This window comes from Oncorhynchus tshawytscha, linkage group LG19 (genome assembly GCF_018296145.1).
Source record: "Oncorhynchus tshawytscha isolate Ot180627B linkage group LG19, Otsh_v2.0, whole genome shotgun sequence".
Classification (NCBI taxonomy): Eukaryota; Metazoa; Chordata; class Actinopteri; order Salmoniformes; family Salmonidae; genus Oncorhynchus; species Oncorhynchus tshawytscha.
In genome coordinates, this window is record NC_056447.1 from 18,951,176 (window position 1) to 18,963,527 (window position 12,352).

Genomic DNA, 12,352 nt, shown 5'->3' on the forward strand with positions numbered 1-12,352 from the left:
GTAACATATCATACTAACTTCGAGAGTAGCAGATTTACATTTACTGTGTTACGTTTAGTCTATGAGATCAGGTGATGCAAGTGCATACAGCAGCACTGCCACAAGCTGCATGGGGCACAGCACACAACAACGAGAGGTCTGTGTTCCAACTAACATTAATGCCCCAGCCAAAGGAAGTAGGCAAGCTTTCCATCTGTCGTATTCATATAACCAGCTGTGACCAATGTGCCCTCGTTAAATAAGGGAATAATGAAATGAGCCTAACTGGCAAGTCAGAAGAGTGTTACATTAACCAGGTTTCCATCCAACCTTTTTTATGTGAGTAAAGTACATGTCGGATAAAACATTTCACGACAGTACACTTCGCAAATGTCGACACAACAAAATACACTTGACATGGTAATATTAATCATACGAGAAATGGTGGTGAAACGCCTTTATGCTCAAATATTGATATAATAACTATCATGTCGAAGTAAACTTGAAGTCATGTTATAATATGTTGTGTGGTCCTCCCTCTACATCTCAGGAAAGCATGCAGTGTATTAGGCTACAGATGAAATAAATCATGATGAACTTCACAGGGTGGTGAAAGTGCACGGTGATGAGCTTGATGCTTCTTTCCAGTAAATATCAAGGGTCTTATTCTGGTGACATAATAATTGATGCTTGGCTGCCTTTTGTCAAATAAAAATAATCTCGCTCTTTTGTCCCTATTAATCTCATTATATAATTTAGTAGGCTACACCCGCAATGTATCTGATACTTTGAACTGTTGGCTGGAGCGAACATGCAAGACCAGAGTAGGCACATTCGCTATCTAACGCAATTTAAAAAACATATAAAACCATCAGTAGATTTGAAGGATGGAAACCCATTTGAATTGCAAAAGTTTTTTTGCCGGTATATGGGAATTTAACAGCAAAAATGATTGTAATCTGTAATCTCGCACAGCCTTTAATCTGCAACAAATCCATTTGATGGGCTAGCTAGCGTTCGGTGGGAGTGAGAGCTGAGCTAGCAAACAGTGTAACAAAAGTATCATTTCAGATTCTACAAATACTCCAATAGCTTCTGCATTTCAGGAATCACTTTAAGAAGTACCCCTTGTTGCACTGTTAAATTATTTACCCATTTAAAGCCATTTGTTTTTGGAGGAAAACTTTTTGGAATGACCTCAAATGTGCTTGTCCGAAATGTCGGACTTGACAACAGTTGCTATCCATTGGAGCGCTACGACTGGTTGCCCAAACTTCTAGGGCAGGGCTTAGCGAAGGGTCAATTGTAAGGAAACCAGCTGCAAAATGATTATGTAGTTTGCTCAAGATTTGGGAATATAGCTGAACTAACATACAATGTTGCCTTCCAAAGGCAAACTTGAATTTGTAATTTGACTAAACAAGTTTTTATACATTCAGCTCACTGTGAACTCAACAAATCAAATCAAATTTTATTTGGCACATGCGCCAAATACAAAAGGTGTAGTAGACCTTACAGTGAAATGCTTACTTACGAGCCCTTAACCAACAATGCAGTTTTAACATTCACACATTAGCTCAATTTCTTTCCCACCTAACTCATAGAATAATGATGATTAACATTGGTTTCGTTGGCTTTTTTTTACGGTGCTATTGTGGATGTTTTATGTATACAGACTTGCCTGCGTCATTCTGGCTGGAAGGGTATGTTTGGGGCAGCTCATCTCACCATGTGTGTGTGTGGCTGAGAAGGCTTAGCCAGAACCACTGACGGGATAGAGATTACAGTGTGTTTACAATGGCAACGGAGCTGCCACTGTAAACACACTGAAGAGGGGGTGTTTATGGTGTGAACCGTCTGCGTGGCTGTACACACACACACACACACACACACACACACACACACACAGAGCTCTGGATTAGCGCTGATAGATATTGAGATGAATAAACCTCCTTCCCCAGTCTGGTTAGGTTCCAATCACACTGTAGGCAGGCCTAACGTTTAATTCACTACAATAGCCTTAGTAATACACTACATGGACAAAAGTATGTGGACTGTTCATTGAACATCTCATTCCAAAATCATGGGCATTAAAATGGAGCTGGTCCCCCCTTTGCTGCTATAACAGCCTCCACTCTTCTGGGAAGGCTTTCGACTAGATGTTGGAACATTGCTGCGGGGACTTGTTTCCATTCAGCCACAAGAGCATTAGTGAGGTCGGGCACTGATCTTGGGCGATTAGGCCTGGCTCGCAGTCGGCGTTCCAATTCATCCCAAAGGTGTTCGATGGGGTTGAGGTCTGGGCTCTGTACAGGCCAGTCAAGTTCTTCCACACCTACTTCGACAAACCATTTCTGTATGAACCTCCCTTCGTGCACGGGGGCATTGTCATGCTGAAACAGGAAAGAGCCTTCCCCTCCACAAAGTTGGAAGCACAGAATCATCTAGAATGTCATTGTATGCTGTAGCGTTAATATTTCTCTTCACTGGAACTAAGGGGCCTAGACCGAACCATGAAAACAGCCCCAGACCATTATTTATCCACCAAACTTTACAGTTGGTACTATGCATTCGGGCAGGTAGCGTTCTCCTGGCATCCGCCAAACCCAGATTTGTCTGTCGGGCTACGTGCTGAAGCGTTTTCACTGCTCCAGAGTCCAATAGTGGCGAGCTTTACACCACTCCAGCCAACGCTTGGCAATGCGCATGGTGATCTTAGGCTTGTGTGCGGCTGCTCGGCCATGGAAACCTATTTCATGAAGCTCCGGACAAACAGTTATTGTGCTGACGTTGCTTCCAGAGGCAGTTCGGAACTCGGTAGTGAGTGTTGCAAATGAGGACAGACGATTTTTATGGTCCACCCGTTTCAGCCCTCTGCAGTCCCATTCTGGGAGTTTGTGTGGCCTACCACTTTGCGGCTAAGCCATTGTTGCTCTTAGACATTTCCACTTCACAATAACAGCACTTACAATTGACTGGGGTAGCTCTAGCAGGGCAGAAATTTTGTCAAACTGACTTGTTGGAAGTCACTGAGCTCTTCAGTAAGGCCATTCTACTGCCAATATTTGTCTTTGGAAATTGCATAGCTGTGTCCTCAATTTCATACACCTGTCAGCAACGGGTGTGGCTGAAATAGCCAAATCCACTAATTTTAAGGGGTATCCACATACTTTTGTATATATAGTATATCAATACTAACTAGCTGCTATATCATTGATAATACACCATGATTGTGTGATGCGATTATTATGATCAGGTTATTTGAGCCAAATAGAGGAGAGACACACCCATGAATAGTATTATTGGCAGGTAGGCTTAGCTGCTGGTTAATCCCTGAATGGAATAAGAACACACACCTAATCACACACACACATGCGTGCAAATTATTTGTGGAGGGCCTCCCGAGTGGCGCATCATTTTAAGGCACTGCATTGCAGTCACTACAGACCCGGGTTTGATCCCAGGCTGTGTCACAACCGGCTGTGACCGGGAGACACATAAGGCGGCGCACAATTGGCCCAGCTTGGTCCGGGTTTGGGGAGGGTTTGGCCAGCCAGGATTTCATTGTCCCATTGTGCTCTAGCGTCTCCTTGTGGCGGGCCAGGCGCCTGCAATCTGACTTCGGACACCAGCATTACGCAGTTTCCTCTGACACATTGGTGCGGCTGGCTTCCGGGTTAAGCGAGCAGTGCGGCTTGGCTGGGTCATATTTGGAGGACACATGGCTCTCGACTTTCACCTCTCCCGAGTCCGTAGGGGAGTTGCAGCGATGGGACAAGACTGTAACTATCATTTGGGGAGAAAAATGGGTAAAAAGTACAAAAACACCCCCCAAGTATTAGTGGAGGGGAGAGTGTAACACTAGCCCACTGACAGGTCAGATATGGCCATCCAGGACTACACTTAACACAACACTTCCCTCACTATGCCTGGGTAGTTGGCAGACGCCTTAGTTTTGATTACACAGTGTATGAGGCACAACATCTGTTGTTCTTTCTCTCACACACAAGCCTTAGGCATTTTCTATTTCCAGCTCTTCTCAGAATATCAGAAACTCATGATCAGATATGGGGCTTCACTTATAAAAGAGAGGAGGATAAATTGAGAATATTGGAAAATAAAATGTACCTATATTAAACCATTTAAGAGGGAGAAAACAACTGTGCTATGGGGAGTGGTAAATTCGGGGACCTGGTCAACTAAATTAACACAATTATCATACCCCCTTTCCACATTTTACAACAGACTCACACTGCTTCACCTTTAATCAATCACCAGCAGGGGGCAGCCAAGAGAGGATTTTTAGGTTCTTTGCCCTCACTGGCACTGTGATCCTCCATGAGTGAATATGAACACAGAATGAAATGCTCTAATGCCTCGCTTTTGCCTCGATGGTCTGGCCTACCTGGCCCTGGCTGGAACTGGACTGCAGCTCATAGATGTTTTGAGAGGACACACAGGCAGATCAAATGTAGGTTAAACCTCCAGTACAACATCTTATTCACCCATGCATGATGGTACTTGTGTCTCATCGCAATAGTTTTACAGTGCCGGAGTCCTGTCTGGTATTAGCAAGAACAAAAATACAGCATATGAAAACATTTTTCAAAACCCACCACCAAATTCTGAGGAGAACATCGTGCCAGTCCTAATCAGTAGGCCTTTAATATGGATTAAATGGATAGGGTAGGTTTAGTTCAACCAAATCAAATCAAACTTTAGACCCATGCCAAATCTTTTCAGTCTCCTGAGGGGAAAAGGTTTTGTCATGCCCTCTTCACGACTGTATGTTTGGACCATGATAGTTTGTTGGTGATGTGTACACTCGAACAAACTCTCGTCCCGCTCCACTACAGCCCTGTCGATGTTAATGGGGGCCTGTTTGGCCCACCTTTTCCTGTAGTCCACGATCAGCTCCTTTGTCTTGCTCACATTGAGGGAGAAGTTGTTGTCCTGGCACAACACTGTCAGTTCTCTGACCTCCTCCCTGTAGGCCGTCTTATCGTTGTCGTGATCAGGCCTACCACTGTTGTGTCGTCAGAAAACTTAATGATGGTGTTGGAGTCATTTTTGGCCACGCAGTCGTGGGTGAACAGGGAATACAGGAGAGGACTAAGTGCAAACCTCAGAGGGGCCCCAGTGTTAAGGATCTGCATGGCAGACGTGTTGTCACCTACTCTTACCACCTGGGGGGTGACCCGTCAGGAAGTCCAGGATCCAGTTGCAGAGGGAGGTGTTTAGTCCCTGGGTCCTTAGCTTAGTGATGAGCTTCGTGGGCACTATGGTGTTGAACGCTGAGCTGTAGTCAATGAACAGCATTCTCACATAGGTGTTTCTTTTGTCCAGGTTTTGGTTGTAAGCAGGAATCAGGAGGATAGAATTATGGTCAGATTTGCCAAATGGAGGGCAGGGGAGAGCTTTGTATGCATCTCTGTGTGTGGAGTAAAGGTGGTCTAGGATCCCCCCCACCCCCCCTGGTTGCACATGTGACATTCTGGTAAAAATGTGGTAAAATGGATTTAAGTTTGCCTGCAATAAAGTCCCCAGCCACTAGGAGTGCCGCTTCTGGGTGAGCATTTTCTTTGCTTATGGCCTTATAGAGTAGGTTGAGAGCGGTCTTAGTGCCAGCTAAGTGGTAAATAGACGGCTACAAATAATACTGATGAGAACTATCTTGGTAGATAGTGTGGTCTACATCATAAGGCACTCTGCCTCAGGCAAGCAATATCTTGAGACTTCTTTAATATTTGACATTGCACACCAGCTGTTATTGACAAAAAGACACACACCCCCACCCCTCGTCTTACCAGAGGTAGCATCTCTGTTCTGCCGGTGCATGGAAAATACCGCTAGCTCTATATTGTCCGTATCTTCATTCAGCCACGTCTCAGTGAAACATTAGATGTTACAGTTTTTAATGTCTCGTTGGTAGGATAATTTTACTTTCCAATGATTGCACGTTAGCAAGAAGAACAGATGGCAGTGGGAGTTTACTCGCTCGCCTCCGGATTCTCAGAAGGCTGCCTGATCTGCGGCCCCTTTCCCAGCGTCTTTTCTTCACGCAAAAGTTGTAGGTCTGGGCCTGTTCCACTGAAAGCAGGATATCCTTCTCGTCGGACTCGTTAAAGGAAAGAGTTTATTCCAGTCCGCGTTGAGTAATCGCTTAACAGTAATAGCAACTGATCTTTTCTCATGACTACTTACTTGAAATGGTGTGTATTGGGCTTATTGGTTTAGCTGGTTAGCTAGCTGCCTGTCACGCTAACTAATAGCAGCGTAATGACATGACTAAGGATTTGTGTTAAGTGGCACCCATCAGAACGTATTGTTCTGAGAGTTGCTCTTAACTACCAGAGTAGGCTCACTTGTGCTTACGATAAATGTCATGTTACCCAAACAAACATGGAGTGGGTGTGTGTGGATTATGGGCTTTGTTTTAGCACCTTCATGGCCCTGACTGAATTCAACACAAGCACAGCCTTGTTACAGCTGTTTCTCCAGACCAGAAGGGGAACTGGTGCACATTGTTGCCCTGCAGGTTTGACTTCTCATGACACATTTTTCAGCAGTGGAAAAACATGGCCGCACCTACAACCACACAATTACACACAATCAAACACAGGAACACACATTGACAGATGTGTGATCTATGTGCACGTCATCCTGTGTCTGATACGGCACAGACTACTCTGACACCCATTTCCTCTCTCCTTTCCGCTTAACTCTCCCTCTCCCTGGTCTTCCTCCGCTGTCTCCCCCTCTCTTCTCCACTGCTGTCCAGGGACAGGCAGTCCCTCCCTCCCTCCCTCTCCACTGAATTACAGTGCATGAGGCTCACATGGTGTACTCTGCTAGGCTGTGGCTATCTAGTCCACCAGAGACATTTTGATAAGGCCTATATGGTACCACCCTCATCGCTAGCATTGAGAATTTGAGATACACACACAAAAAAATGGGTAAACAAGGGCATCTAAACACCAGGTAAGTGATGTCCATTCAGTAGAGCTAACCAGGTCTGGTCTGGTGTATTGGCTCTTCACCATCACTAAGTGATCCCCTCTGGGAATCAATTAAATGAATTCATTAAGTCAGCTGAGGTCTGAGCTCAGACAACTGTGACGCCTGTACCTAGTCCTCTGACTTCCATTGAAGAACCACCACAACATAGCAATGTTGTGTATCATAACCACTATCATAACCATTTATATATTTGACTTAACTCCAAACTATAATCATAAATAATTTGTCATATTTGCAAAAGGTCTCTCAAATTTGGGGCCTGATGGGAGTTGAGAGCTGGAGCAACAGTAACCAGCTGCTACAGACAGAAAATGTTGGTTTGAATTCCTGAGAGCATTCTGCTACCTGGCTGCCTCACTCTACTGAACCACATGCAGTCCTGTTCGCCAGGCTGCTCCCAACTTCAATCAGCAGGTGAAAGGCAAGACAAAAATCAATGCAGTTTACAATGCAATGTGTAGCAACATCATTCAGACTGCATTGGCTCATACAGGGATCTACATTACAGCAATACACAGAGAGTAGATCTATACGAGACACACTGGGCGTTGTTAGTGATATCATAACTCCTACAGAAACTCCAGCTTCAGTGCTAACAGTGAGGATCGTATAGATCTGCTCTCTGTGTATTGCTGTAATGTAGATCCCTGTATGAGCCAATGCAGTCTGAATGATGTTGCGACACATTGAATTGTAAACTGCACTGATTGTTGTCTCGCCTTTCGCCAGCTGATTGAAGATGGGAGCAGTGGCACATACAGAGTTATGATAATGTTATTGAAACTCTAGTGCAGGGTTGACAAACAAATTTTTCCCCGGGGGCCGCATTCGGTCTTCAACAAGGTTGAAAATTTGTTAAATATCCTTGCTGACAAAATGTGCCAAAAAATAGTCCTAGTTTTTGGAATTTGATGCTCCCTGACTGTCTAGCTTTCAGTTAGGTGATTATTAGTGAACTGGACACAGTCCAGAAACTGTTTGAATGTCGGTCCATTATCATTACTACACAATTTTGAGTTGGTTTTAGTTATTTTAAAATATATTGAGTTTGTGAGCTGTGTGTTTGACACCCCTGCTCTAGTGGTTCTGAACTAATGCCAGCAGAATTAATAAACTCTGAATTGAGATGACTGAGTAATCTAGAACAATAACTCTAGGACGGTCGGAGGTTTAGCCATCATTCATTTCAACGTGTTTACCTACAAATCTACCTGATTATGTATTTAAGAAGTCCAAAATGTAAAAACACAAACTGGAAACAGAAACTCAGGAAAAAAAGAAACGTCCTCTCACTGTCAACTGCGTTTATTTTTCAGCAAACTTAACATGTGTAAATATTTGTATGAACATAACAAGATTCAACAACTGAGACATAAACTGAACAAGTTCCACAGACATGTGACTAACAGAAATGGAATGTGTCCCTGAACAAAGAGGAGGTCAAAATCAGAAGTAACAGCTGGTGTGGCCACCAGCTGCATTAAGTACTGAAGTGCATCTCCTCCTCATGGACTGCACCAGAATTGCCCACTCTTCCACCAAGGCACCTGCAAGTTCCCGGACAATTCTGGGGGGAATGGCCCTAGCCCTCATCCGATCCAACAGGCCCCAGACGTGCTCAACGGGATTGAGATCCAGGCTCTTCGCTGGCCGTGGCAGAACACTGACATTCCTGTCTTGCAGGAAATCACATACAGAACGAGCAGTATGGGTGGTGGCATTGCCATGCTGGAGGGTAATGTCAGGATGAGCCTGCAGGAAGGGTACCACATGAGGGAGGAGGAAGGCTCAGTCCCCAGACAGACAGATAAGTCTGTGTTCTTATGCGTGAGCTGGTGAAAGAGTGATAGGATCACATTACTACGTTTTTTTATTGTTACTTTGACCCTTTTTTCATCCCAATTTCACGATATCCAATTGGTAGTTACAGTCTTGTCTCATCGCTGCAACTCCCGTATGGACTCGTGAGAGGCGAAGGTCGAGAGCCGTGTGTCCTCTCGAAACACGACCCAACCAAGCCCCACTGCTTCTTGACACAATGCCCACTTAACCCGCCAGCTGCACCAACGTGTCAGAGGAAACACTGTGCACCTGGCAACCGTGTCAGCGCGCACTACGCCCGGCCCGCCACAGGAGTCGGTTGTGAGCGATGGGACAAGGACATCCCTGCCGGTCAAATCCTCCACTAACCTGGACGACGCTGGGCCAATTGTGCGCTGCCCCCCCGGTCAGGGGCCGGCTGTGACAGAGCCTGGACTCGAACTCAGAATCTCTAGTGGCATAGCTTGCCCTGCGATGCAGTGCCTTAGACCACTGCGCTACTCGGGAGGCCCACATTACTAAGTTACTGACTGACTGTACACCATAAAAGAAGCAAAAGTTGGATGAAAAGTTGGATGTGCCGAAATAGAAAAAAGTTAACTTAATTTAATCTACTGTAGGTCGAGATGAGCCTCCTCTCTGTAGACTTACGTCTCCTGAATGGCCTAACCATACACAAAACAGCACACACACGCGTGGGCACGCAAGGCGGTACAGGCCAGAAAGATAGAGGATGTTACAGTTGCATTTGTCAATTTCTCCTTCAAAGCAATTTCAAGTCACATGATGTCAATATCCCCCATTTGAATCAACTGAAATTAATACATTGTAATAGATCCATTATTAGCTGCATGATAATAAGAGACATTTCCAACATCGTTCAATTAATGGCAAAAAAAGGCAGCTTAAATAAATGTATATTTGACACGTTTGTGAGTGATGTGGTATAATTTGGTGAACGTATCCTGAAGCAACAGATAGACCATTCCAGCACCTTCCATAGCTGCGCGTGTGTGGGCAGAACCTTGGTATGGTATCACCTAATTGATGCAGTGACTACACCGGTGACGTCGGTCCAATAGCATCATGCCATGAAGTCGGCTCCTCTCTCTCCAGACCAATTCGCATGCACTTTACAGAGCCACTGCGCCGCGGCGCGCACACCAACACTGCACTCCGTCATAACCGGCTCATGCGCCATGCAAAATACAGCACTCACACACCCAAAATTCACAGAGATCTCATTCACTCTAGTATAAGTCCCTCTATACACACACTCCGTATAGGCACTGTTACATCATATAGCAGCCACAGACCCAGTGCGATTCACAAATGGCGCCTATAAGCATACGACGCTATTCATTCCGGATGCTTATTAGTCTCCCACATTACTGCAATGAGGCTAAGGAAGCCTGTCACACCTGTCAGATCTTATTTGCAAACCCTAACCAAGTCAAGGCTCTCAGCCCCAAATGATGCAGCCGATACCAAGATGCCTTCAGTACACAGACAGAGAGACAGTCATTGGTCATTTATTGCGATCTACAACTTCAGCATGCAATTCATATCCTATATGGGCAAGACTCCACTCCACTCCGGGTACGATATATGATATTCATCGACGTAACCACACACACCGGCCCGAGAGACGTTGCCAATGACAACTTCCAACACAGTTGGACCGCCCAGAAGAGACGGACCCGAGCCGCAGAGGCAAGGCAGAGTTCCAGTTCCCGCCAGCACCATCGCAGTATGCCTGCGTGTGTACATTGTGCCATAGGTGCGCAAAAACAGACTCTCCCCCATATGTCGCCTTCACACCAGCCACTGTCAACAGTGACAGCCGGCTGGCTGACGTTGTATGGGAAGCCTTATAACCGCTATCACTGAAACAAAACACAACAAACGAGCACAGCACTGCACAACCAACACTCCAAGTACACTCCTCTCCCCGACCGCCGCCCTGCTTACCTCTTTCCGTGGGCTGCCTTGTCTTTTTTCCCCTTCGGCCTTCTCTTTCGGGCCTGGATGGCCATCACTAAGAGATGTATGCAGAGGTGGGACCGAGGTCCGAGCACGGAGAGAGAGTGAGAGTGGGGGACAGGGAGAAAGAACAACAAATCAGTCTCGAGCTATAACTGGCTGGTCCAAGCATCGTAAACCTAAAAGGTTGAAAACCCCGCACGCGCGTCATTTCACCACTTCTAACCAAAACCTACATATGCTGTCCAGGATGCAGAATATTTGAAGAATAAAATAGATTTCCATACCTTTCCTGGAGCTCATGATGTTTTCCTCCTTCCCCTCAGCGGCAGCTCAGCGCCAGCAGCCGGGATCTCTCGCTATCCAGCCTTCCTTCCAGAGAACGCGCACTCCCTCTGTCGTTAAGAGGAGGAGGCGCGCTCAGGCACTGGAGCTCTATGCTACATGGCCGCGCACAACTGGCAGGTGAGGTGAGTGCAAAAAGGAGCCCCCAAAGAACTAAAACCAGAAAGAACATTATTAGACTATCCCAATGTATTGTCTCTGATGTCATGAACTTGAAAGCATTCCCTCTGCTTGCCTCCATATTTATCACCACCCCAAAGCATTTTTAGTTATTAGGCCTATAGGCTAACTGGGTCAAATTATGAGCAAGGGAAAGACTCCAGCTAAATTATCCACCATATTTTATATTTTTGCAAGACATTTTTTAAAAATATTTTTGCAAGACGAACTACAAAAATCTCTGAAACTGGAAACACTTATCTCCCTCACTAGCTTTAAACACCAACTGTCAGAGCAGCTCACAGATTACTGCACCTGTACATAGCCCACCTATAATTTAGCCCAAACAACTACCTCTTTCCCTACTGTATTTATTTTATTTATTTTGCTCCTTTGCACCCCATTATTTTTATTTCTACTTTGCACATTCTTCCACTGCAAATCTACCATTCCAGTGTTTTACTTGCTATATTGTATTTACTTTGCCACCATGGCCTTTTTTTGCCTTTACCTCCCTTATTTCACCTCATTTGCTCACATCGTATATAGACTTGTTTATACTGTATTATTGACTGCATGTTTGTTTTACTCCATGTGTAACTCTGTGTTGTTGTATGTGTCGAACTGCTTTGCTTTATCTTGGCCAGGTCGCAATTGTAAATGAGAACTTGTTCTCAACTTGCCTACCTGGTTAAATAAAGGTGAAATAAAAAATAAAATAAAAACATTTATTGACACGTTGGTTTACTTTTCTGTCCGAGTTGCCATCTTAAAGGATCTTACCAATTTGGAGAACTGTTAAGACTAGGCTACTGGAGGGACCCAGACATGGTCAGATAGGCCTAGCTGGTTAGGTGAATGGGTTTGGAAATGAATCTGTTGTGGCACCCCATAATCCGTAGCCATGGTGAGTCATATGGCAAACATAATCCGTTATTATCTCACCCTGGATCACAAGCATCCCTATCCCTGACCCTGATGAACAACAATTTTCCTACAAATAGGCCTATTTCTCAAATAAATGTTGAATGAGAATAGACCTATC

General features: G+C 45.0%; 1 protein-coding gene across 6 annotated transcripts in view; it reads right to left on the reverse strand.

Moving 5' to 3' along the window:
* Window positions 1-11,216, reverse strand: part of LOC112218165 (SRSF protein kinase 2) — a 67,844-nt gene extending 56,628 nt beyond the window's left edge. For all 6 annotated transcript variants that reach the window (XM_042301425.1, XM_042301426.1, XM_042301420.1 and 3 more), the window contains exons 1-2: window positions 11,091-11,216; window positions 10,792-10,858 (exon numbers count right to left, since the gene is read on the reverse strand). In XM_042301425.1, coding sequence (XP_042157359.1) covers window positions 10,792-10,858; window positions 11,091-11,106 — 83 coding nt within the window. In that variant the 5' untranslated portion in view covers window positions 11,107-11,216. The remainder of the gene's footprint in view (window positions 1-10,791; window positions 10,859-11,090) is intronic.
* Window positions 11,217-12,352: the final 1,136 nt, after the last annotated feature.